Source organism: Amblyomma americanum, chromosome 2 (assembly GCF_052857255.1).
Source record: "Amblyomma americanum isolate KBUSLIRL-KWMA chromosome 2, ASM5285725v1, whole genome shotgun sequence".
NCBI lineage: Eukaryota > Metazoa > Arthropoda > Arachnida > Ixodida > Ixodidae > Amblyomma > Amblyomma americanum.
The window spans coordinates 81,947,251-81,974,575 of NC_135498.1; the positions used below are offsets into that span (position 1 = coordinate 81,947,251).

The window sequence follows — 27,325 nt, forward strand, 5'->3', positions numbered from 1 at the left end:
AAATGGATGGCACGATGGCTCTAGAGACTAAGTGCGTGCCGTCAGAGAGCAGAATTTTTTAACAGATTAAGCCTAGTGTACATTCGGCGGCTCTGGAATGTGGGTAGAATCATCACAGAACCACCAGCTTCACGTGTTTAACATGAGCGGCGGAAGGCCAACTGCCTTAAAAGGCAGCTCCGGCAGCTCCGAGGTCGACGCGAATAAGCGCTTTCCTTTCCGAAGCTCTCGATCTGCGGCTGCCTTACCACCTGAAATGCCCAGAAGACTACGTCCGATGCGTGGGGTTAATATAAACACATTTGATGATCCGTTCATCTACGCACTGGAGAATATCAGCTGATCTCTTACAGATGACTGCTGTCGTAGCGGGTGGTTTCCTCGAATGGGCTAACAAACGACATATAGGTTGCTGGTTAAGTTCGGACAAAACAGGAAATTCAATTTAGGTCCCTGCCTCCTAAAGACCCCCAAAGTTCCAATCCCGATCACTCCCGATTTAAGAAGCATCCGGAGGGACTTCAGTGGAGGGAGATATATTTTTAACAAGACCTGTTGCCGGGCTAATTGGGGATCGTCTGCAAAAGGCGATCAATCGGGACGGCGATAAGTGAAACCCTGCTCCAGAAGTTGAAAGGAAAAGCGCGCAAAAGGTCTGCAAACAATGCAACGAAATCTGTTGTGATGCCTTACGTACACAGCATCGCTTACAACCTGAAGAAAGTGGCTAGCACGTGCGAACTACTGATGACATTCTCAGCACCAACGAGGCTAGGCCAGCTGTGCTCACGCACGGCAAACCATAAAGAGAGGAAAAGTGGCTGTGGGAAAAAGGCGCACGAAGCCCTGTGTAAAATGCGCGACAGGAGTGGTTTACAAAATACGACTTACATGTGGAAAGGCCTATCTAGGCCAGACAGGGCACCCCGTAAATGATCGCGCATGTGAGAATGAGTGTTTATTAGGCGATAACGACAGCAGGAAAATTTTGTCGAAACATTGCAGAGACTGCTAATGTCGTCCATGCCTTCATGAGATAAAGATTCTTGGCAGGGGCAGAAGTGCCATTGCACGCGAGATTTTGGAAGCGTTTTTCTGAAAAAAAAAACGATAGCAATTGTGTAAGTGATGTGTCAGTGTGCTTGTACAATAACAAGTTGGTAATTTTGAGCTCTGTCTTTAGGGTATGATGAGTGCACAGGTGTATTAGGGCTTGTCGTGAATGTACCTTTCGTACATGCGCCGGTTTTTTCTATATTCAGGGGCTCGAACCCTGAATAAATCAATTGATAGTTTGCGCTCGCCCTGTGCTATGTGCTCTCTTTTGGGTTGTGGTTTTAGCGCAATGTAACATGATTCCTGTAGGCGATATATCTTTTGTCTTGGTTCCAGCTGAAAACCTGAATTATACCGTACTGTCTAAATATAATCGAAGGCTGCATTAAGCTGGGTGCTAAAGTTGAGTATTGACGTGAAGTTTTCTAATGGTGGTTACCAGCACCTGAACCTGCATATTTCGTTAACAGGCGATGCCGACTCCTCGGTCTAAGGTAGACTGCGTGTTTCGTTAGATGACGGCTTCTGTGTTCTCGGTATCACCGGCACCCACGGGGACAATAAAATTTGTCCGGCGTGTGGCGCTGTCTAGCTCGTCGAGGAAAACCAAGCAAAAGATAGAACTCATGGAAGAACGGCGTTATCGCGGAGCACTGGTGAGGGCGAGGGCGGAAGACACAGCTGCTGGCGAAGCGCCATCAAAACGTGCTCTCGGTTTAGAAAAAGCCCGCGCTTAAAGTAATCACATCGATAAAATAGAATGGGGGGGGGGGGGTATCTTATCGGCAGACAATGACCACATCGAAGCAGCCTTTACACAATTCTACCAGAGGCTTTTTTCGTGGCATCCGGCAGACGCAGTTGCATTTAAGCATCAGTTTCTTGGTGCAATGCCACGGCTGGACGAAGAAAGGAAAAGAAAATGGAACTAGAAATAACTGAAAACGAAGTAGGGCATGCGATAGATGAATTAAACCTCGGAAAATCACCAGGACCAGATGGATTCAGTGCGGCATTTTATAAAGAATTTAAGCATGAAATTGCCCCGGTGCTATGTACAATGTTTAACGAAGCCTATGGAATAAACTTTTTGCCTCCGTCTTTTGGGACCTCCCATACGGTACTCATACCGAAAACTGATGATATAGAGAAATTAAAATCTGTTACCGCATATCGACCGATAGCACTCACTAATGTGGACTACAAAATTTTTATGAAGGTATTGGCGCGAAGACTACAGACAGTGATAAAGGAAATTGTTGGACCCCACCAGACATGTGGAATAAAAGGGCGATCGATTTTTTCCAACATTCACAAAGCACGCAATGTACTTGAAACCTGCGATGCAATTAATGGGCGGGTGGCTATGCTTCAGATTGATCTCGAAAAAGCTTTTGATTGTGTTTCTCATGAAATCTTGTTTTCCGTTTTAGACCATGTGAATGTCGGTTCAGTTATCCGCGAGGGTGTAGCCCTGGCGTATCGAAACTGCACGACAAGTTTGATTGTTAACAAGTGCCTGGGGGCCCCCAATAGCGTGCAGCGTTCGGTGCGTCAGGGCTGCCCCCTCAGCCCTCTCTTATTTTGTATTTACATCGAAACACTGTGTAGGAAAATATTAGAAGACAATAGTATTAATGGCTTTAGGTTGCAAGCTGCTCAAGTTAAGCTGCTGGCGTATGCTGACGACGTTGCTGTATTCACGGTTGATCAGGAGAGCATAAGCGAAGCTGTCGGGTGTGTACGCGAGTTCAGCGAAGTCACTGGTAGCGGGGTTAATTGGTACAAATGCCTCGGACTCTGGCATGGATGGTGGCCATCCCACCCGGACCATTTTGCCAACGTACCGTGGACGACGACACCGGGCAAGTATTTGGGCGTTCCGCTCGATGCTTATCGCGAAAGCGAGGAGTATTGGAAACAGCAAACGAAAGAAGCACGTGACAGAGCTGGAAAATGGAAAGGCACCAATCTCTCCATTTTCGCCAGAGCTACAGTCTGCAACCTGTTTTTTATTAGCAAGCTCTGGTATGTGATGCAGGTTTTGCATTCCTCTCGGGTGCACATTCAGAAGTTACACCGGATTTTTGCCGTCTTTATATGGGCTTCCGAATGGGAACGTTGCAGCCGAACGAACCTGTTCCGGCGGGTAAAAGACGGGGGGTTGGGGCTAGGGCACCTCTTCTTAAGGCAGCTGGTGAACCGTTTTTTGTTCTTTCGCGACGTCTCAGACCCGTTCTTGCGCACCGTGTGCCAGGTGAGGCTGCGGCGATTGCTGCCCGAGTTTGTTGTTACCACAGAAGAGCTCTCGGGTGGAATTTTTGGTTACTACAAAGAGATTGTAGCAAGTGTTAGATTTCTTTCAGCGCGTTTTTCTAGCGATTATTTGTATAAAACTAAAAGAAAGAAGTTGTGCCATGATCTTTGTGATATTGTTTTCCCAGAGCCTATGTACAGGGCCTTGTACAGTGGAGGTTCTGGAGCTGATGTTTTAAAAAGGGTAAAGAAAATGCAGGTGCCACCAGGAGTAAAGACCCTCTTTTTTAAATTACACACCGGGACACTCCCAGTTAAAAAGTTTTTGGAAGGAAAGGATTTCTTTTTACCGTGGGGATCGAACTGCTTAATTTGTAAACAGCCCGAAACAATAGACCATGTTTTTTTGCATTGCTGGGAAGGGGTTTATTTTTGGGATGTGTTACAAAGGACAATAAAGAAAGAGCTACCACTTGACGCGCAGGGAATTCGTTATTTAAGCACAGACAATCAGGATGGGGTACCATTTGATCTCATAATGCTCTTGGGCCTCCACAGTATATGGCGCTCCAGAATGGCAGGCTATTATTGTGACAAAGACGCACGACCTGCCCGAATTTATTTTCGGGAAGGAATGGACTGCTTTCTGGCCATCCAGAAAGCAGCTGCGGAGCCTCCCGAGTGGCTCTCGAGGCTAGAACCGCTCTGTATGCTTCGTGAATTTTAGTATGACGAAGCCAGACTCATGATGGCTGACCACGACAGTGTCGTATGTACATAGCGTTTTGTGTGTTTTTTGTTGAGTGTTTTTTGTGTAAATGTTATGGGTCAAAGCCAGGCAATAAAGAAAAAAAATGGGCCCCGTGATGTTCCAGGCCTGGATTTAAAGGTTTTGGTTCATCCCGCGAAGGCATGAAGGCACGTTCGAACGTGGGAACGTGCGCTGTGAGACGCCGATCATTCCTCCCCACACCGGTCACGTGTCAGGCCTTTTTTGCGTGATCGTATACGGTGCGATGCAGAGTCCCGTACATGTGCCCCAAAAGCAATACTGAGCACGTGTCTATGGAAATTTGGCCGGTTTGGCCGCACCGCTCATGAGGAAGAAGGCGAGGATCTCATCTGGGTTGTATGCAAGCCAGGTTGGCAGCATGTGGAAGTGAACACGATGGCTACTCGCACTCATTGCTATGCTTCTTCGTCGGCGGCGCCGATGTCATGAGCCGCGCCACCAGACTATCAGTTTCGAAATTATGAAAGCGCGAATGGTGTGGTATGACAATCTGGCTTCGTTATTTTCTTTTTCTTCAGCGCTACTCAAAATTCATACAACAGCCGCGCCAGTACGCAGTGACAATTTGGTCTGCTCTGCTACGTCCGTACCTTAAACCTATACAAGGTCCGTTAGTACCCCATTATACTACCGGGCAAATGGCGGGGTGTGTATACACTCATCCACGGTGCGGTAGGCGGTCAGTCATGGCTGCCGGTGGATTGCGGGACCCCCTTATTATTTACCCTAGTGTTCAGGTGGGGGCACAAAGACCGGGGTCTTAAGACGCCTTTGAGGGAAGTGTGACACCTTCGCTGAGGGTCAGATGCCAGTAGGCATTCAAACGCAATCCGCACAATTTTTTTTCTTAGGCAAAATCTCTGCGTAAACACATCTCGTATGGATGCGACCCAGGTTGGCAGCATGTGGAATCTAAAACAAAGACTAATAAGAAGGTCCCTTTTGTGACAATTAAGCCCAAATCTGGCACGTGTAGTCAGATAAGGTGGCGGTATGAAGCTGTAGTGGTCATACTTTTCTCCTAGAGAGGAATTTGGGGGACACGAGGTCTACTTTACGTGAGCCATTTATTGTGTAAAAACATTGCCTGTGATATTTTCCATCAGAAATGTTCAAGAAATTCGTTGTGCAAACAGGACCGACCCACCCACTCGAACCACCTCTTTCAAGAGGTATCCGTGAATCTGTTCCTATAAGTAAATTTGCTCGGCAGAGGTCAGGACGCATGACAATTTTTCGTCCTCCTCGTGTTCACAATAGTAGTAGTTCAGTCGGAATATGTTGAGATACTGTGGAAACACGCGAGGAGTGGACGCCTTAATACGTGCCTAGTTTGCGATTTTGTTGACTCCGTTAGCGTAAGTTCCGGCGATTCGTGGCTATTTGTAGTACTAACCATTGGAAGGGTATGTGTGGTGTCTTTAAAAGAGGCGGAAAGAGGAGGAGGAAGCATAAACTCCTCAAAAGTACTCAGAAGGGAGAAAACTTGCATAGCCAGCGATTACGGTTCCATTGGGAAGTGCCACAGCGAGCAGGACCGTTGCATGGGAGGGCCGTATTTGGGTAAACATTTCTGCATCGTTGTGACCTCGTGGCCAGAACACGCAGCGGTGTTTTAGGGCGTGAGCACCGAATCCCGCTCTCAGCGATTTCTCCGATCTTTGTAAGGAGAATGCGTTACACTGAACCACGTGGAAGGTTGGCCACCTAGGACACCTGATAGTGCGTCGTAGCACGACCTGCCGATCGGATTCTCAGAAAACTGATCAGCGTGGAAGATGGCTGTTCGATTAACGATTGGTCGCGAGATGTTCCTCAGGAGGAGCAACCTAGGTCTCACAATTCCCTCCAGTGGCAGCCCCTACAATCTCAGGACTGTGGCGCATCGCTTAAGCGCAGCACCACTGCGCCAGGAGTGGTACGAGGGCTCCCAATGATGCATGAATGCAGGAAATGATCAAGTTCACATAAATGAGGTTAATTCATCGCATCATACCCTTAACGTGGAGCTTAAATGCCCGCTCCAGCTTTAGTGCGCTGGAAGTAAGGCCCCCACTCACCGATTTCCCTCTGTCAGGAGCTTGCTGATATTTAGATGAAAGCATCGAACCGAAACCGGAACTGAAGTGAGAACTGAAGCTCTAGCGCACCTAGTTCGTATCTGGCCTAAGGGTATGCCGCCTTAAAGGTTTGACCGGATAGCGAATGAGTTACTCCCATATATGCAGAAGGTCATTCTCTACATTCATAGATATCTGGGAGTCCTCATACCACTGCTGGCGCAGTGGTGCAGCAGTTAAGCGATGCGCCTCTGCCCTGCGATGACAGGTGCTCCCAGCGGTGGGCCCTGTGCGACTTAGCTTGTTCTTCCCAAGCGGCCAATCATTTAACTGCCACTTGCAATGGTGGGCAGTTTCGTCTCTATCCGGTGGGCAGGTAGTGATGACGCTACAAGGTCACGTTACCTAAAGGGGCCCACTTGCCTCCAAGGTTGCTCTCTGGGGACCGCCATCCAATGCCATTCCGGTTATTTTTCGCTCACAGCACCGACGCCGGCAACACTGACGCCGAATTTTCTGGAGAACGGGGCCTTTAACGCCTTCGAGTTAATGCTTACATATAGAAGAACACAACCACTCCTGACGACAGCCTGCAGTCAAGATACGCGCTGACATAATTAAACTTACCTTCAAGTTGCCGGCTTATGGGATCTCCATGAATTCAAAGCTAGGTATTATTTATCCATTAAATTTAGAATATAGGCTTTGTGATTTTCATGGCAATCTCTAAGGAAGAACTACAACACTTGCGTCTTGACCGAAAATGCGTATTATGAACGCGACGCTCGTGAATGGCCGAATGATCGAGTTGTATCGATGTTATCGATATTATACTCTTGAAACTGTGATGTGCGCACTAAATGGTCCGCTGCTTCCGAAGACAGCACGCCCTAGCATTCAGTCGTAAATACAGGGTGTTAAGAACACGAACTTCAAACTTCATGAAAGTATTTTTCTCAACACGAAGTCCACGGACAGGTTGTCTTACGAAAGCGCGCTACAATTGGAGAAGCCTCAGTACGCTCATGTTATCAGCAGTATTGGTTATAGACTTACTACTAAGAACCTTTTTTTGTCATTTTGTAAAGTTGACTTTATATACGCTTCTAAAATCATCTAAAGTGTTCTTGCTGGCGGAGAAAAAAGAGGTAATTTTCACCCGCAAGATTCCTTCATGTTTGCCCGCGCTTCGTATTTCTTGCACTCACATATTTAAGCGCTAGAAAATCCTTGCGAATGCGAGTTTATGTTAGTCGACAGCGTGAGCAGATGCAAGTGGACGTGAATCTTTAAGAGTGAGTTCATATATCAGTAGACGTCAGCCTGTGTGGACCTGTTCTCTTGTTCCTGCATGTGGAGTTTGTGTAAATTTGTGCAAGGTATTTCGTGTTAGCGCCAAACAATTCTCAATACTGACGTGTGCTACAGTTTAAAACTTTGATATAACAGGAGTTGGCCAGAATGGGCACTGCAAAACAGCTGAGAGCTAAGAAATAGGACGCAAATAAAAAAAAAAACTGCCTATTTTTTAAATAGAAAGTGGTGCTTTAAAGCTGAGCAGGTGATAATGTAGAGACGACTAACTACGAATATACGTGAACCAATGATTTTCTTGCTGAATCGTGGGCACCATATTTACCTTAACCACTAAGTGGGAAAAAAGTTTAAACTCGATCAGCATTCGTGTACAGAGATCATTAAATAAGAGAGCATGCATAACGGGCGACTAGACAGTCCACAGGTACAACAGCCGCATTCAGTACTCAGTCCAATTACAGAGCTGCAGGAGATGAATACTGCACTGAAAGCGCGGCGGAATATAAAAGCGAAGGATACATCTTGCTTCCTGTGTCGCAGAACATCTCCGTCTTCCGAAGTGTTTCTTAATGGCGAAAAGGGCATCGAAACTCATACATCACCAAAAAAAGATGGGAAAAATGAGTCACATATGCGTGGAAAAGATAGGGAGTCATTGGGTACTAAACTTAAAGAAAGAGAAAGATAGGACGACGCTCTGGTGAAGTTGGAAGCAGTGCTGCGGTGGGCATGCAGGAGGGCGGGGCTCTGCTAGGCCGTGCCATTGATGACCAGCCTGTGCAGCCTGCGTAGTACTGGGGCTGGGCCACTGCCGCACAACTGCCGGTGGTCGTCCAGCTCGGCGTGGTAAACGGCCAGGCATATGCGCGGCCCTTCGCGCTGACGGGCGAGGGTGGCCTGGGAAGAGAGCACCGTGCGCAGCAATGCGAAAAGTGCAGGGAGGCGTGAAGGCCTTGCTATATCACGAGCATAAACGAAAGAAGCCAATGGCGGTTTGTCACAAATGTAAGCATGGTGGCATAATCTACGCCTGACTTCTGTCTTCAGTCAGTGTGTCGCTGCTGAACATGCAACGATAAATATCTCTTGCGAAGCTCAGACACAATCAGTGACTGCGTCTGATTTGCTTGCCGTACTTTGGTGGGCATATTTTTGTGTTTTCGCCACTACTTGTGTTTCCCAGTACCTTTGTTGTCCGCTCTACCAAAAGTCGCTTCCTTCGATCCTATTTATATGTTGCACCTAAAAATTCCTATCGCACTGCTGCTCAATTTGTTTAACTGCTTTTTATTCACACCGCTATGGCATTACTAGAGAGAACTTTTACTGCATATTTTTTTTCCTCATTTTAACAAGAGAGAAATTTAGTGGATATTTACGCATATATTTATGCGTGCGTATAAGGTAGCCTGGACACTTCAGTCAACATGATTTGCTCCAATGCCCACGTCACGAAGGTACGTACAGAACTAATTTCTTCTACCCTGTAAGGCGAAAAAATAAGAATTTTCAATTTCAATAATATTTCTTACTCAAAATGAGCGGTCCCCTTCCTCTCCTTTATCAATGGGTCTTTGCACGTGGAACATAAACCACGTACCTTGCGTGCGAGGGACCAGTCATCGTCGAAGGCGACCCACGTGTGCTTCGAGTGCTCCATGGCGTAGAAAGAAAGCGTGCGCAGGTCTTCGAAGCGCCGCACTGAGAAGCGATTGCATACCTGCACAGAGACGACGGGCCTTAGTTGCTAGCATCAAACAAAATGTTGTAACCTTATTCCTACGGATCGTGGGTATCGTGTCAAGGCGGGGAAGATTTAAAACGACGAATCTCTAAGTATTACAGATACAAAGCCCATAAAAGGAAGCAACAACCTCCTTTAATCTCCGCAGTAAGTGCCACTTGTTTAGGCATTTGAACACAGGACCACTTTTTCCAGAATATTAGATGATCCAAGTCGTTAACAAAGGATAGGCACGTTCGAATAAACATTTGAATCGCTCTAATGCCATTAGTGTACTGCAAGCCACAGAAACATGACCTCGATATGCAGACTAGATAGACACGTTAGAAAAAACATTCGAACGTGCCTATCTACCTATCTAGATATCGAGGTCATGTTTCTGCGGATCGCAGTACACTAATGGCATTAGGGCGAATCAGGACTATAATAGAGCAGTCATATACTGGACCAGGTTGCAGATGCGCGTCTCAGTGGCCAGGTGAGGGCGCAGCCATGCCACTGCGTAAGCGCCGATAGCATCAAGCTCCTCCGGTACATGTCTACGGAAGTACGTAGCGTTTTTGATAAAAGGAAACCACGCAGTGGAGTTTACTTCTCAGCCCTAAACCGCAGGTCTTATGGCACCTCCAAAAGACCAAAAGTTCCAGAAAAGTGAGAACTTTAGTTCTTGCCGTAGACAGATTTAGAGCCCAAGTAGTGTCCAAAGTGCTCCGCCACAAGAGTAAGAACCGAACCCCATTTCTTGGTTACGTTTGGCAAGACCGGTACTTCGTCATGTCAAATCTCCATCGTCCTCACATATCATGGCCGTCTCGAAGCAGCCGCCTATAGAGAGGCTCTTTTGCACGTGCTCACTTCGGAGAGGGATATCTCCAGCGGACCAGTCAGCGCGTCGTCCCCGAAGCTCAGACCCACGTGGTAGCGGAAGAGCAGACCGCCCAGAGCAAAGGTCAGGCACCACTCCTGGCCGTCCAGGGGCTTGTGCAGCAGCGAGATCTTCTCAATCTCCTGCAGCTGTTCGCACCGAGTGCTGCTGTTAGCACCAGTTAGGCCCACCAATTTAGAGATGCACACACTATTATGAACAGTGGTTGCTGTGGTTACGTGCGGTTGCGTGGTTACTGCTGAGGTGTTAAAAGCGTACCCGGGTTATATGTTAAGCTAATAGTTCAGAATGTCATTACAGAATTGAGATCTGCTAGTTCAAGATACTTTTCAACCACTGCATCAGCGCAAATGACGGGATATAGAAGACCCGACTGAACGATCGCAGTTCCTGCTTTGCTACGTATACTGTCTTCGACGCTCCTGCAAGGACCCCCTCGGCAGGCACCAGCCTGTAAGGTACCTAGTCTTGAGAGTAGTCAATGAATTCCGCTTTAGAAATTTTGAGACGAACTAATAAAGTCAGAAAAGTTATCCTAGATAAGAAATTATAGTGCACTGCTGCTGGTAAGTTATGAGATCACTTGTAGACCAAATCCCATCCCGTGCATTCCGTGGGATGCGCGATGGGCTTCTCTACCACCTTGGGCGACCTAGAGGCCTTGACTAGCAAGAACACCTTCAAGAAGCCCGGACCCTTAAAAGGAGCGCTGCGTGCTCTTTAAAAGTTCATAGAAGTATTTCGCTGAGCTAAACTTGTAGCGTACCAAAAAGAGCTCGGCCATGTGGGCGCCTATGTATCGCTGGTACGGGTTGGGCGCCCTCAGCACCTTGCTGCTGAGTTCGTGGTTTTCGGTGCGGAACACCACCACGTCGGGGCAGCTGCGCATTAATGGGATCCAACAGTTACCACACACACACAAAAAAAAAACTGTGAGTGGAGCACGCAAATATTACGCGACAGCGTGAGGTTCCCTCCTGCAGAAAATTTGGAGTCGTTTGCGGCGTGAGCGAAAACTTCGGATTGGTCGAGAAGGTGGCTACGTCACACTTGGAGAGGCGGATTTTGAAAGTGATTGAAACATTATAAAACTGGTGATCGAAAGGTCGCAACATGACTCAAGCCTCATTGCGACATGTAAGTATACCGGGTGTTTTAGAGCAAAAGCTCTACTCTCGTACAAAGCTGAAGGTCATCTGGCTATGAAATTTGACCTTCAAGCCAGGAGGAGCGGAGGCTTGGCTCTGACGTCATGCCACGTGACTCGCCACGCCTCGCCACAGCTGCATATGCAGAGCCAACAGCGCTCTTGAAACTGCCGGAAATCGCGTGACACGCCGTTTGCTATATGAAAGCGTGTAGCGTGTGCTTACTTAAAAGAGCTTTCACTCGTCTTAGGAGGTTCAGTCGGGCTGGACCAAAGCTAATTTTTTGGAAGGTCGGAATGAAAAAAAAAAAGAATAGATGTTTTGAGGCAAATTTAAGACAAGATTTTTTTGGCATAGCATTTATCCTGCTGGCGGACATCAAAAAACAGGCGAATCATGTTAAGTAGCGAAGTGATTAACAAAATTCAAACAGTTGCAAGTTTTTCGGTCACGGTTTCGTGCGGGCGCAACTATTGAAGTCATCAATCGACTAGCCAGTGAATTTAACATAGAAGTCGCAATAGCACCATCACCAGAGAAAAATATCAATGAATTGGATATAAAACACTTGTGTGCTCATCACTGTTCTAAATTGCTGCACAAGCCTTTTGTGAGAATGAAGAGAAGGAGGTCTGGCGCTGTTGAGACGTGTAGAAAAACAGTTTGAATACACACGAAATAACAAGCCTACGGACTTACATGTGCCCTATCGTTCTTACTTCTCCACAGTTTTCGAGCTGGAAAGTTGCGTTATTAAGTTCCCCACCGTACTGCTCAAGAGCAATCCCTGTTGCGTGAACACTTCCCAGAAAGCTCTGCCTGCCAGGCAGGCTCTGTTTAACTAGGACGGCCAAACAAACCTATACACCGTGTCACAAAAGCATCTCCACAAGGAGAAAATAGCTTCACAGATTTAAAAAGTAGGTATGCATATAAAGAGAAGGATGGATTAAATAGAAAAACGGGCAGTGAGCAGGCCCATTGGAAGGCTGCGGTTTACTAGTGTTACATAGCGACTTGTTGCGTTGTTTACTGGCCACCCCTCCGCTTAGCGGCTTGATCGCACGTACTCGACCAGTTTCTCCATGTTGCCGTTGTTCGCCAGGAGTGGGCCGTAGCGAAGCCGCAGGAACATGGTGGAATCCGCGTCGGTCCTCTTCATCTCCTAAAGACAGGATAGATTATAATGAGGGAATCTCAGCACCACTCAACACTAACCACCGGTCGTTTAATGCTCGTGCAGGATGGAAAAATGAGCTAGAAGCGACGTTTGATTTACACTCCGGTTTAGCAACAACGCTGAGCACATCTCTAATTTTCCTTATAGTGCCAAACTACCTACGCGGCCTCTCACGCTATGGAGAAAAATTGAAGCCTAAGTAAACTTGTAGGATTGTCATTTACTATCTGTTTTCAGAGAAAAGTGCGACAAGGGCTTTATTACGCGGCTTCGAGCCGCTTTGTTCACGGCCTATCTCTTGTTTTTTGGGTTTTCAAAATGGCGAGCAAAATAAACGTGGATGTCAGCGCAACTGATTGGCTAGTTCCAGAGCCAGCTTGAAGCCTGAAGACCGGAGCACCCTTACCAAGGCTACACTATGCAGTTCGGGTTAACTTTTCCAAGCGCCTTGGGCGAGAAATTTCTCTCATTCATGCATTAAAATTTACAATCTGGCGTCGCTTTGAATGGTAGCAAAATTCGTGGAAGCGTAACACTGTTTTGTTTACTTTATGCCTCACATTCTACAAGCTACATGTGCACTTAGCTTACCACAACTAAGTGCAGATGTACAGTGCGTCGACATAGTTGCTGGAGCGTGCTTTTTCCTCTCAATAAAAGCAGTATCAGTGCAAAAACCAGTACCAATAAGTTGCCTATCGTCTAATGATCCAAAGAAAATAAAAATGTTTCCATATCCTAAATATCCTCGCTCGTTGGCATAACCTACATGTGCTTTAAATGTTTAACGTTTACAGTGCCTCTCTAAAAAGCTTCAGAGACGGCATGATTAGCACTACAGAGCCAAGTAAACAAACGATTATACTTTATGGTTTACTGTGGTTTCACGTTCCAAAGCGACTCAGGCTACAATAGACGCTGTAGTGAAGGGCTCCGGAAATTTTGACCACCTGGGGTTCTTTCACGTACACTGACACACAGTACACGGGCCTCTAGAATTTCGCCTCCATAGAAATTCGACCGCCGCGGCCGGGATCGAAGCCGCGTCTTTCGGGCCAGCAGCCAAGCGCCATAACCACTCAGCTACCGCGGCGGCTAAACGATTATATTGATCATATATATATACCCGTATTATGTGTATTACAACCAGAGGTCGAAAAGAAGTTTGTGCGATTTATGGAGGCATTCTTATTATTTGTGTTCTCTTATAAGTAGCGTTAAAAATTCAAGGTTCACCGATTGAAACTGTTCTTTAGATGTTACACCTGGCGTCGAAAAAGCGCTAAGTATCGGTTATATGTACGTTTCTATTTGAAACGGGCAGGAAGTCAGTTTGCAATAAGCACAGATATGCATAATAAAGTGAAGAAAACAGAAAATCACGCATTCACTTCTGACTTCACAAGCAGTAACCACGTCATTGCCCTTAAGTGCTCGCGTTGAGAAAATGCCAAGTCGCTTACTTCGTCACATCTTTCACATTTTCGAATGCGATATGATGCAGGTCGACCTATATAACTTTCCAGCAAAGGAAACCTTGACCAACGACAGACGTGCATCTGTATTTCGTTACCGTAGATATTGCGTCATTCGGCTGGCGGGTTTGGCCTGTACTACTGGCGGCACAGATCCCCAGGATACGTCTCGAGCAGCAGCACAAGATCACATTTCGGTTAGAGGGTGGCTCGATGATAAACTTGTGGGCACGAAAGTCGGGCCTAGATGCTGTAATATGTGCTAGTGAAATGAGGTGATGGCTCTGATATATGTCATCTATGGGGTATATTGCTTTTCGCACATCCTGGAGACTTTGGCCCCCGTTAGACGACGGCAACCTCACCGACTTGCACGGATTCTGAGTCATGCTGTTGACAGCCACAGAGATCCGAATGCAGCGCTCGCCCACTCACCTTGCAGGCCGCCTGCAGCCTTGCGAGGACCTCCTCGTTGAGGGCGATGGCCGGAGACAGGCGCACCTCGACGCCGTGCAGGCTGGCGTTGTTGACGAGGCGCGCCATGGCACGGCCCAGCCGGTGCCAGCTCAGGAGGCTCGGGAGCCGCTCCCACAGCGGAGCCAGCGGCATCGAGGCCAGCAGCTGCGGGGACAGCGAGCCCGGAGTGCCCAGTGCGCGGAACGCCTCGAAGTTCGCGCTATCTGCAAAGCAAAGGTCCGTCCTCAAAAGCCTTTTCTACGACAGCTACACGCAAAGTCTGCAATGCGGATGCCAGTTTCGGAAAATGAGGCCTAGGACGATTAATATATAGGGGGTTTCATGCAAGACTTTACACAATTTAAAAATAAAAAAGGCTTTTTGAGCTAGAAGAGGGCTTTTGTCAGCGGTGTAGTACATCAGAATACAGCTAAGATGTGGCAACTAGCAGGCTGGTTAACGAATATTGGAAAGTTAACTTTGGATGTTGGATAAGAGTGGATGTTGAGACGTCACCACCGGAGCCCGCTGAACTTTTTTCGGGGATCCGGCGTGTATCAATATACCTTGGATACTACTTCACGCCAAACGGCATGCTGTTGCAATAATAAAAAAAAGAGAGAATGACCATTCGGATCTCTGATGGTCGTCACACGCTAACCGTGCGTTCTGGCGAAACAACCATTACCATTTCCTCGCTTCAACATAAGTGCGGTAAGATCGCCCGTTGGGGCTGCCGGGAGAAAAAAGAACAGCATTTCAATATGACCATGCTCGTGGCGGGACTGTTCTCGTGGACATACACACCGGCAGGTAATAGCGTGTACTCGACGCCGTCGCTGAGTATGTCCATGTCCCCAGTGTAGATTATGTGTGAGCAGAGACTGGACAGCTCGGCCATGCCGGACAGTCGGGACACGCCGCACACCAGCGTCGGGGGAACGACTGCGTGGACCCGCATAGAGGATGAGAGTGAGCATCAGACCCTAGGGGGCGTCTCATTGAGTTAATAATCTGGTACCTCCATGCCAGCGCCTGTGTTTGGTTGGGAGACGCCATTTTGTTTCACAAGGACACCGAAGTCCTCTGATATGCACGTGACACTTCTGCATTTTTACCTTATATAAACAGTCCTTCTATGCATAGCAGCTCTATTGGACGGTCTCGTGGCTAAGAAAGAAATTCCACCTCTCGAATTATTGTTCAGTAGATGAAAATTGAAACTGCGGTTGAAAATGGCATGGAAGTCGGCATGCCCTGAGCGGCGAAGCTTGGCACCGAGACATCCTACGAATGAAGCGTACACAGGCCAGGGAAATAGTCACAAAGTTCACAACACGACAACGTCACATGCAGAGAGAACCCACAAGTGATTCTGACGTTACTGCTTTTTCACCGACACTTGCAATGTAAAAGTGAACTATGTAAAACAGGAATTGAATATTATTTTGCGGAAGCTGGTTCAATGTGAGCCGGTCAAGCTAATGCGAATTCCGATCTTTCTTTGCATGTCGTTCCGCGGGTGCTCGTCAACTTCTTCACCGGCGTCTCGAATCCAGGTGCCGCATTCGTAATACTTAAATGATGGTGCTCATATAGAATCCTCTCTACACCTCTCTTTCAATGTAATATCGGCCTGGATCGAAGGCGTATAAATAACAAATATTGCATGCGCCCTGAAGGCTTCCATGTTCTCTTCTCTTGAGCATTCAAATGTCCTCCGCCAGCGCAAGGATGTCTATGCTTTGGTAGATGGAGACTTGTCTGACAGCTTTATCCTTGTGACAGGTTTATTTTGCTTGCGATGAGGCCGACTACACTGTTAGTGGATAGCAGGTGCTTTGAGTAGAGTACCGGAAGACTGTGCGAACAGTTCACCAGGAGACGGCAATCGTAACGAAAACGATTCAGGTGCTGTTGAGGCATTGAAATTGGGTCCCGTGGGCAACATTTGCAGCGATTTACTTACAGCTGTCGGCGTTGAGCCTTCCTACAGTAAGAAAGGAAGTTTTTTGTGTCAGTGAAAGAGATTGCTCTTAATTAACAAAAATATACAAGAAAAGCACACCAAAGTCACCCAGTTACGGTAGTTTCGCACCTGCATTTTTCTGTAGGAAAACAGCGCAAAAAAAAAACACAGGGCAAGAAAGACAGACAGACTCGAGTGCTGTCGTTGTCGAGTGCCAGTGCAGCCGGTTTCAAAACTCCATGACAAGAGAGGCGAGCGGAAAAGGTCGAAACGCGCGGCGGCATTATATTTGTGTCTCTACATAGAGAGCAACACTCACCCGGCCGGTTGACTCTGTGCAGGCGTACGACTAACACGTCTGAAAAAAAAGAAAGCAGAAGTGGAACGCAATGTTTATAATGTAGTTATTGTTAATATTGTCAGATATAAAAATGGTGACCAGAATCTCCGCCACAGTCCTCACACCCTGAGTGAAATATGATTTTTGGTGGGGCACCAGCCACTGGGAGCAAATAGACGAACATTCACTGCGTGTGCGAACAGCGTTTCAAAACACCGTCGACAGATGTCACTGGCTTGATTCGGGTTACGTGCCTACAAAACATCGCACGCGCAGCCTATCGCGCATCGTGCTCGAATATTACTCATATATTTTAGACTGCAAAGTCGCTTGTTAATGCCAAAGCATTTATAGGCTAAGTCGACGGGGTCGTGTCACCAAAATGTGTCCGCAGCGATTGTGACGTTTTCAGAAGAGTTGGCATCAAACGAATCATTGTGATCGATAAAGGACGATGTGAGGATGAAGTGCAAAAATTTGAGGCCAATAGTATGATTAGTTTGAAGTTTTGAAGGTCTATTAAAACGAAATACAAATTAATTATAGGTTTCATGAAGTTAGTACAGTAGGTGATCCCAAAGGAGAACTGCCTGGCGCGGACGTCGATGTAGTGAGTAGACGGAAAAATAGCCGTGGACGACAAAATAGCGCAGAAATAGGCATAGAAGTGAAAATAAACTTTGAAATAGATTGAAACTTGTTTGATGAGTTATAATTAATCGAACAAAAAGTTTGATTGACATAGATTGCTTAGTTAAATAATTAGAAGTAAAAGTCAATGGACTCAAAGAGGGGTAAAGAGCGGCGAAGACTGTCGAGGAGGCGTCAATGCTTTCGCATTCCTCTAATACGGGTAGCTGCAGTGCTCTCTAACGTTTTGTATGACTGAAAGAGTGCTGGGCACTCAAACCATCCAGATAAGCGTAATAGAGAATAAGTAAAAAAAAGCAAAAGAAACAGGAAATACTGCATGATGTAATGGCCCAATTTAAATAGCTACTATGAAATTTTATTTACTCATGGAACGGCGCCCATGAGTGGAGCAGCTTTGGAAAAAGTTGCACTGATTGTTCCCGCGTGGCTGCCTTATCCTGTGGTCTAATTTGGATATCCATGTGCGTCATGCACTACGAGAGACCTTGGGGTTATTATTAGCTGCGCGCCACGTGAGTAGAAGATATGGAAATATGCACTGATATCTCGCTTCACTGGCAGCTTCGCAGAATTTGTTGTAAAAGATGATACCGGTAGTACACCGTCGAGAAGTCCTTAGAAAAGCAGCTTCGTGAGAGGAGATAGCTAGGAAATTCCACTACGGCGACGTAAACAGCAGCGATCAAGGTGCAGCAATGTCCGACTTACGCAAATTCTACAAACATGCACGATAAAAGGCCAAGCACGAATTCAGTATACCTATTCGCGATCTCTTCCATGCATGTTGGTATATTGCGAGCGGTGTTTGCTGGCGCGAAAATGCGGTGCAGATGCCATCAGGCATAACATTGTGCACTTGAGGTAGAATCCACGAGGTCATCTGTAAGTCGACCTATCAGCAGGTGCGACCTTTACGGTAGCGCTTTCGTGCGCATTGTCAAGTGGTAAGGACCGTGCATAAATGGTGACGTAATTCTCACTGTTCTGCTTGAACAAGTGGCGCGTCGAGGCAGCGAGACCAGCGAGCACGGCAAGCGTGATGACGAAACCGCAGAGGACGACCAGGACGTCGGCCACCGTCGGCTTGGGATGGCTGTTCGGACGACGGCTCTTCCTGCGCGGGCGTGAAGATGCTCTCCACGAAGGCTTCACATTGCGCAGTATCAGTCACTTGCACACCCCACTGCAGTTGCGACCCCCGGTGGTGCCTCAGGCAATGTATTGAATCTTTATAAAGACCTCTTGTACCTTTTGTTTGAATAGAAAACTTTTCTTCATTCCCAGAGACTGAAGATGGCGCCAGTGCCGAAAGACTCCCGCAGCGACCTCTAACGTTAGCTTTCGCTTCATACGCAGCAACTCTGTACTTTTTGCTATTGCGGTACGGAAACAAGGATCTGCTTGTAGTGCCATTGTCAAGGTTCTTCGGGTTTTTGAACGCAAGAGATAAGAAACGGCACATAATGAAGACAGAATATCTATACAATGCAGAAAGTCTCTTACGCCTAGGTAAGATGACCGTGCATACGGCTTTAGCGGTGACGAGCATGGTAACGGGCATTCCAAATGCAGCCACTTCCGTTGGTTCACATCGCATGGTTTAGTAACGAAGAGACTAAAGACCAAAAATAAACGATCCCTTAGAGCTACCAGTCGACTTTAACGTCAGGAAGATTATACACAGACAATGTTTAAGAGGGGCCAGGTGGATGAAGGTTTTTGTAGTTGCCCCTTACTGACCAAGATATTGCCTAATTCAAATAGCTGTCTATAAGATAACTGGCAACTCCAAAATAATTGCAACTGCGATTATGAGTTATGAAGTCCGCAAGCGTGTTGAAGAAGTCACTGCGCTTTTTACACTAGGCTCGGAGAGCTCCTCCGCTCTTCGCCGCTGCCTACAGCGCTGTAATCTTTACCAGAACAAGCTGTAAACACTATGTAGAAACATCAATCAGCAGGTCATTTAAGCCACTCAGGACACTGCATAATCAAACATCTTTAAGCATAAGGATTGCATCCAAACCTCTGCTTAGCACCGATCTTGTGGCCCTTTGGTTCTGACGCATCAATCACGACGTGTTCGGGGACACCATCGCCGGCCTCGTTGGCGTCCCGCTGTTGATTGGCCGAGGGTTTCATGGCTCCTGAGCTGCCAGATGCCGCCGTCGAAGAAGCCCTAGACGCGGGACACGCGGCCTCGCTTAGAGCGTCGCCTTTGTTCCCGGCCACTAATCCAGGAGGAGGCAGTGGCGGGGACACATCTTGGCACGGGCTGGACGCCCGAGAGTCGTCGGAGCAGGGCGCCGGTGACGAAGCCGCCTCTGACAGAGAAGGCTTAAGCGAGGGAGGCTCAGCATTTGCCCCTGCGTGTACGTCGAAAACAAAAAGCACGCATGATTTCAGTTCGTGAGCTCATGGGTGTCTAAGTATTTGATGTTACTTTTAATCCTTAGTTACATCCTTATTTTATGCTTATTTACAGAGCAAGGAATAGAGAGCCAAAGGCCCTTTGACGCCTGGTTTCAACCTGTTCTTCTTATAACCACGACATTAGTAGAGTGAATAAACTGGCACAGGGAAGTTCACCATATGTAACATGCATCGGCTCCTCTGGTCACTTTTCGCATTTGGGACGACAATGATTACTTTGCAGCGGTGCCAACTTCACGCCCGGAGTTTAGCTTCTCTAACAGAAGTAAATTGTGGATGAAATTTCATTACTCTACCGACAGCTTGGGCAAAAAAAAGGACGCAGGCCCACCCGGTTGCAGGGTCTGCTTGACGATCTCGCCCGTGTCAGCGTTCGTCACCACGACCTCCAGCGGGGCTTCGTGTTCCTCCTGCTGGAAGGGACCCTGTCTCAAGAGACGCTGCGCCTCCGCACGGTCGGCGTCCGCCACAACCGCCACCAAGGGGCCAGCTTCTGCGGATGAGAGAAAGGTCGCGTAAAACATTTCAAAGTTTTCGTGCCAACTTTGCTAAGCTCAAGTAGGGTGCTTCTCGCTACAGGCGACATTCCTGTTTGGGATAGTTGGTTCTTACTGCTGAAGCGAAAAGATTCACTAGGCTAGGTAAAGCAGTCGTCGCGTAGGCCGAAGAATGACCCTGAATGACCTTCAGCCCAAACTCGTTAGCCGTGAATGACCATAGTGGTACAGTAATGGTGTCGTACCCTTGACCTTGACCTATGACCTTTAGTCGACCTTTGACCTTTGACATTGTGTGACATTTGGGTCGACTGTTGACCTTAAGAACATCCGATGGGGTGATGTGAAGCCACGTGATGACATCCGATGGGGGTGCCGTAAGACAACGTGATACCACGTCATAGCCACGTGGTCGTGTAGATATCTATAGAACGGCTGTCGCGAGCGTGTAGCGGAGCTGCCATGGACGAGCCTCAGACGCTTAGTAAGCGTGCTTGCTTTTCGCTGAGTTCCAGGGTTAGCCAAGTTAAGCCAGTGCCAATTTGTAGGCTTTGAAGAAACATTGCGAAAAGATAGCGCCAGTCTGCCTCCAGCTCCCGTTTTGTCGTGAGTCTGCCATTAATTAGTCTCATTGTTCACCAGGACTTTTGTATTTAGATCATGTGTTTGTTCTGAGCTAAGGCTACTCAAAATAGAAACAGAAGAAAAAGAGAACTTGCTAACTAATCAATCAATGCTATACAATTTGTGCTCCAATCCAGTATTTTTCTGGTTTTCGCTATTTTGAAAAGTTTAAAGCTGGCCAGAGTGCGTGCCCGACTGAAATACCTGATCGAATATGGAACCCATTGCATTCGATTTAGGTACACCCTGCACCTTGTGATTAGCCGAAGCAACGTCACGCACCGCAATCGCTATTCGTAGTTGGCTCAAGACAGTCTCATCTGCATATCTTCTGTCTAGGTGGCATTCCGGTCTTTCAAGTGTTATCTGATGACGTTATAACCACATCCTCGGCTTTCTGCCCCACAGTCTTCGTCTTTATACCCCTTGCCTCAAATTATTAGCTTACCAAGCTTTCGTCCGACCTAAATTATAATTCTCTTCAGCAATGTGGGACCCTCACCTGTCGAACCTCTCACTAACGCTTGAAGAAGTACAAAATAACGCTATTCGCTTCATTTATTGTGATCACATCATACTGTACAAGTGTGTGTCCTCTAAAATCCACAGCCTCCTTTTTCTAACCTTGAAACGAGCAGAACAATATCTCGATTATGCCTGTTCCATAAGTTTTACCATTAATATTTAGGAGCATCAATCATATCAGCAGCACATCGTTTCTCCAGCTGCACTGACCACAACAAGACCGTGTATCCTGCACCACTACACCCTGCAAGACACTGAAAGAACTACATCTAATTTCCGATCTTTTTTGTCAAATCATCTCTGGACTGGAACGATCTGCCGCAAGAAGCCGTACACCTTACCAAGCCCATCGAATTGGAGAAAAAGATCGAGACCATCATCTTGTAGTCTGCAATACCAATCCCTCATGTAATTCCCCATACCCGGGGTCTCTTAGTTGATTAGGTAATATAAATAAATAAATAAATAAATAAATAAATAAAGCTGTGGTTCAACTACGGCTAAGCCTGGTCAGAAAGCGAGAGCCGTGGTGTATCACTGGATAGGAAACGCGCCCACCCCACCAGATGGCGGCTAAATTAATGGTTGGTCGCGGGAGGTTGGTCACCCAATGAACGCTGCGGCTTATTGCTGCAGTGCAGCTGAGAGCCATACACGCCATTCACCTACTGAATCCGAGATCGCTTGAGCAATTTTCTGACGACGATTGAGGAAAAGACGTGACTTTGCTAGCATATCAGGTCACATTATATAAATAATAAATAAAATAATAATAATATTAATAATAATAATGCTCTCCTCATAACCGGTCCGCGGCCTCTAAACCTGAAGCTCCACCAGAAAAGAGTTCAATCAAGTCGAGTGCAGATTCCATCGAAAAGCATGCTCTTGTATTGAGCGCACAGAGGTGAAAAGAACCAGCCTTAGTTTATAGCGACAGCACTCATAAAATTAAAAATGAAAACTTCTGCGCATCAACCAATAAGCTGCGCTTAAGTTACTGCACCAAGTTGCTTAAAATAGACAATGCTTACTACGAGAGGTCTGAAAAAATTAGCTGCGGTTTAACTACTGCTGAACCTGGTTAAAAAGCGAAAGCTTTGGCGTTTTGGGCAAGTAGACGGGGCTTAGCATCTGTAACGTTGAGTGCGTTCCGCACAATGGATAGCCAGGGGCCCCACCCTGGCATTTAAATTAATGGTTGATCGCGAGAGGCTGGCCACCCAGTGAACGCAGCGGCCTATTTCTGCAGTGCCGCGTGTATGCCACAACGTTGTCAGCGGTAATGCCCACATATCTCTCTCCCCACCGCCGCGTACCTTGAAGCGCGACTGAGGCGTCCGCTGCCACAGGGGGCCAGTCACGCGCCTTCCTTTCCTCATAATAATCGGAGTCTAGAGCGTTGTCAACGCTAACGCCAGTGAACACAAAGAACGCCGACGGTCTATAGCTTCAGTGCCGCGTTTCTGCTACAATGTTGTGAATGCCAACGCATGCAGCGCACATCTGTCACTACCGCCACGTAGCCTAAAGCGCGACGGAGGTGTCCACCGCCCTAAGGGGCCAGTTATACGCCTTTCCTTTGATTTCGAAGAAAATTGGATTGGTTTTTGAAGCGACAAGCTTCACTACGCCAGCTTTTCGAGCCGTCAGCGGGGCCGCAAGTTTCACCTTGAATGTATGTAGAGGTCAAATCATGAGCATAACTGGTGGTAATCAGGTTCGACACATGACGTCAGCTACAGCAGCGACACCAGCGGCGGTTGCACCAACTATGTCGGCATTGTCATTTGAACTTTGACGTTAATCTAGGAGCTTGACCTCCGGTCAAGCGGGAAAGCGTCTGCCGGCATTGCATGCGAATCCCCAGGTGGTCGAAATTATTCCGGAGCCCTCCACTACGGCACCTCTTCTTCCTTTCTTCTTTCAATCCCTCCTTTATCCCTTCCCTTACGGCGCGGTTCAGGTGTCCAATGATATATGAGACAGATACTGCGCCATTTCCTTTCCCCCAAAAAACCAATTATTATTATTATTGCATGCGCAGGTCGTGAAGTAGGTTGAAGTGAAATTGCTTTTTAAGGAAAGGAAATGGCGCAGTATCTGTCTCATATATCGTTGGACACCTGAACCGCGCCGTAAGGGAAGGGATGAAGGAGGGAGTTTAAGATAAAGAGAAATAGGTGCCGTAGTGGAGGTCTCCGTCATAATTTCGACCACCTGGGGATCTTTAACGTGCACTGACATCGCACAGCACACGGGCGCCTTAGCGTTTTGCCTCCATAAAAACGCAGCCGCCGCGGTCGGGTTCGAACCCGGGAACTCCGGATCAGTAGTCGAGCGCCCTAACCACTGAGCCACCGCGGCGGGTGCACCGCTCCCGTAAGAGAAGGAAAATGAAAGTTGGTTTTAAGGAAGTAAAATAACGCCTTTCTCGCATATCTCGGCGGACACCAGAACCGCGTCGCAAGGTAAGGGGAAAGAAGTGAAAGTTGGTTTCAAGACCCGCCGCGGTGGCTCAGTGGTTAGAGCGCTCGGCTACTGATCCCGAGTTCCCGGGTTCGAACCCGACCGCGGCGGCTGCGTTTTTACGGTGGCAAAATGCTAAGGCGCCCATGTGCTGTGCGATATCAGTGCACGTTAAAGATCCCCAGGTGGTCGAAATTATTCCGGAGACCTCCACTACGGCTCCTCTCTCTTTCTTTCTTTTTTCACTCCCTCCTTTATCCCTTTCCTTACGGCGCGGTTCAGCTGCCCAGCGATATATGAGACAGAAACTGCGCCATGTCTTTCCCCCAAAACGAATTATTATTATTAGGTTGGTTTTAAGGAAAGTAAATTATGCCAGTCTCACATATCTTGGTGGACACCCGAACAACGCCGTAACGGAAGGAAAATGAACGTTGGTTTTAAGAAAAAGAAATGACACCTGTCTCACATTAATAATAATAATAATACTTGGTTTTTGGGGAAAGGAAATGGCGCAGTATCTTCCTCATATATCGTTGGACACCATTTCCTTTCACCCCCCCAAAAAACCAATTTCTTTTTAAATTTGGCTTTCGGAAATTATCTGCAGGATTTGCGCGTCGTTTGGAAGCGGATTTGGTTCCATATCTCCGCATACAAAGAGCAACAATACAGTTGCATATATCACCGAACCTATAATAAATATATTATGTCTTGTGCTAGCGCCTTTGGTCTCATTTCGAATAAAGCAAGATGTTTAAGAAATAAAAAAAAATGCCTGCTACTGTGCGTGTGTCAATACGGCTATCTATGGAAACCGACAGTAGCTCTACCGCAAATGTAGCCAGGGAGATGCAGCTTTCAGCTTTCGACCAGGATTAACCAGAGCAAAACCACCGGGAATTTTTAAAAATTGGTTTTGCTAATCAAGCGCGCAACCTGTTCACATTTCTTATTGTGTAAATAGTTTGTGTATATTACCTCTCCCCCATCCTCTCTTTCTGTCATTTCACCCTTTTCATTTTTCCATTCTGCCTGCTATTCTTTATGTCCACTGCCTCAGCTCAGATGCTTCAGTATCGATGGCAGATGCCGGGGCTCAACAAAAAACGTACCCTTTCATTTTATTATTTTAATAAACCACTACTGCTACTAGAAAGGAAATGGCGTAGTAACTGTCTCACATATATCGGTGAACACCCCAACTACGCCGTAAGGGTTTTGACCTCTGGCTCACTTGGTCAAAACCACAAGCACCGCGAAATCGTTACGAGGGAGCGTAGTGAAGCTTTCGTTCGAATATTTCTGGCAAAGGTACAAAGGGCACCTGGCAACGTTAGAACCAATGGCGAAGGGCGAGAACACACAAAAAAGGAATAGAAGCTTCGATCGAAAAAATTCTCTCATCACAACAGAAATTCTTGCTGCAAGAATTCGCTCGCAAAGAAGCCCGGAGACCCCGCCCACCATCAATTCGGCCTTTTAACTTAGAAGGCACTGTTTCCAATCATTTCATATCTGACAATGCCGAGCATGGCGCTCCATAGGGGAGAATTGTGCTCGATAGAAAAAGGGTGGATTTCCACCGGCATAGGGTTTCAAAGCGAGAATAGTTTTCGTTTGCAGGACGTTTAATCTCCTACAAAAGACCATTGCTGCATTTCGTTTGGACAAATTGAACAACCAGAACAAATTGGAGTCAAACTTTCTCGATTTAGATTACCGCATTCTAATTACAGAGGCCTTTTTCTGACAAAAGGGGAATGTTGCAATCTAGAACAGGATTTAAAAAGTGACATACAGTAATCGCTTCATTTGGCTGTTTTCGCAAGAAACCTGCAGTGGCTTCAAGACTACTTTTGGCGCACGGATACGTGAAGATGTAGGCTACGCCTCCAGTTATTTCCAAACCGTGATCACGGGGACCTTTCCGCCCTCGTTGTTAAAAGTTTGAATTGAGTAACGGGGAAAAAGGCATTCCAAGTTTAAATTCATTTTTTAAAGCAATAAAACCGCCTTAGCGTTGCCGTACAAGCCTCAGCATTGCAATCAACAGCCATAGAGCATATTTTCGCAAAGAACAGAAATTTCAATGCAGTTGATGGGTAGTGTCCTTTGCATTTTAAGGTTCTACCGTTAGCGTTAAGCAGTGTAAGTGCTGCATAGGGCTTTCGCCGAGGGAATAAAACGGCCCAACCATGCCACTGTCGACAGGCATTATTTCTCGGCTTAATCAGGAGCTATAATCGGACACAACTCAAGAATTGAGCGGAAGATGTCCTTCGAAGGAGGCCCTCCATCCAATGGCGTCGACCGATTTTCATTACACAGAAGTTAGTCCGATTAAGCCGTGGTTATTCCACATTCATCTACAGCCTCTTGTAATTTCACGCTAAATGGTCCAAAGGGAGCGGTCATGAGGGAGAGGGGAACAAGTGATGAAGGGGGAGAATTGGTCGACCCCATTGGCTGGAGGTGCTTTGGTTTTTGGGGAAAGGGAATGGCGCAGTATCTGGCTTATATATCGTTGGACACCTGAACCGCGCCGTAAGGGAAGGGATAAAGGAGGGAGTGAAATTAGAAAAAGGTGCCGTAGTGGAGGGCTCCGGAATAATTTCGACCACCTGGGGATCTTTAAAATGCACTGACATCGCACAGCACACGGGCGCCTTAGTGTTTTACCTCCATAAAAACGCAGCCGCCGTGGTCGGGTTCGAACCTGGGAACTCCGGATCAGTAGCCGAGCGCCGTAAGCATGAGCCATCGCGGCGGGTGTGAGGCTTTTGCCGTTTCCATCTTGAGTTGCATCCGGCTATAGTGATGCACTTCTTGGTCGCTACATATATGATCGAGAAGACTGTATAATATAGACTAGACTGCGCATCTTTCTAGGTTACTCGCGTAGAGAGGAAAAAGCTGCGCTTAGGCGCCTATATTAGAGAGTCAACCTTGAATCAATCTGCGTACGTGCGCTTTAAGAACGGAAGCTGGGAAGAGATGGTGCAGGAAGAGGACCAATGGTGTTCCTTTTTTCCGGTTGCGCTAGTCTGCTTATTGAAAATGCAGGGAGGGTAAGGGGGTAGAAGGGGACGAGAGCCGCCTCAACGCACAAAGGGTACCCACCAGCAGCTCCAGATATTACGGGCGCAGGAATGCCGTCATCTTCCATGTCGGCCGAGGTATCGCAGTGCAACGCCGCAAGCAAGGATAACACGCCGACACGCAGCTTCTTCTTCTTCTTCTTCTCCTCAAGTAATATGGCACATACCCACGTGGGGGGGATTGGCCAAGGTATAGAGTAGAATGCCAATAAGCATTTGCGCGGGGAAGGAAACGTCAGAAGACTGAATCAAGATAAAAAAACGAAAAATAAAATGAATTCAAGAGGTATGAGTCATCCGGAATAGAATCAATCTAGCCTTTTTTGGACATGCGCTTCTTCT

The 27,325-nt window shown here is 47.1% G+C and overlaps 1 protein-coding gene across 1 annotated transcript in view; it reads right to left on the reverse strand.

The window, feature by feature from the left end:
* LOC144119828 (uncharacterized) overlaps positions 1 to 27,051 on the reverse strand; it is a 40,958-nt gene extending 13,907 nt beyond the window's left edge. Inside the window, exons 1-7 of the mRNA XM_077652358.1 lie at positions 27,006 to 27,051; positions 20,099 to 20,260; positions 19,361 to 19,700; positions 18,315 to 18,448; positions 16,660 to 16,698; positions 15,179 to 15,316; positions 14,351 to 14,595 (exon numbers count right to left, since the gene is read on the reverse strand). Coding sequence (XP_077508484.1) covers positions 14,351 to 14,595; positions 15,179 to 15,316; positions 16,660 to 16,698; positions 18,315 to 18,448; positions 19,361 to 19,700; positions 20,099 to 20,260; positions 27,006 to 27,051 — 1,104 coding nt within the window. The remainder of the gene's footprint in view (positions 1 to 14,350; positions 14,596 to 15,178; positions 15,317 to 16,659; positions 16,699 to 18,314; positions 18,449 to 19,360; positions 19,701 to 20,098; positions 20,261 to 27,005) is intronic.
* Positions 27,052 to 27,325: the final 274 nt, after the last annotated feature.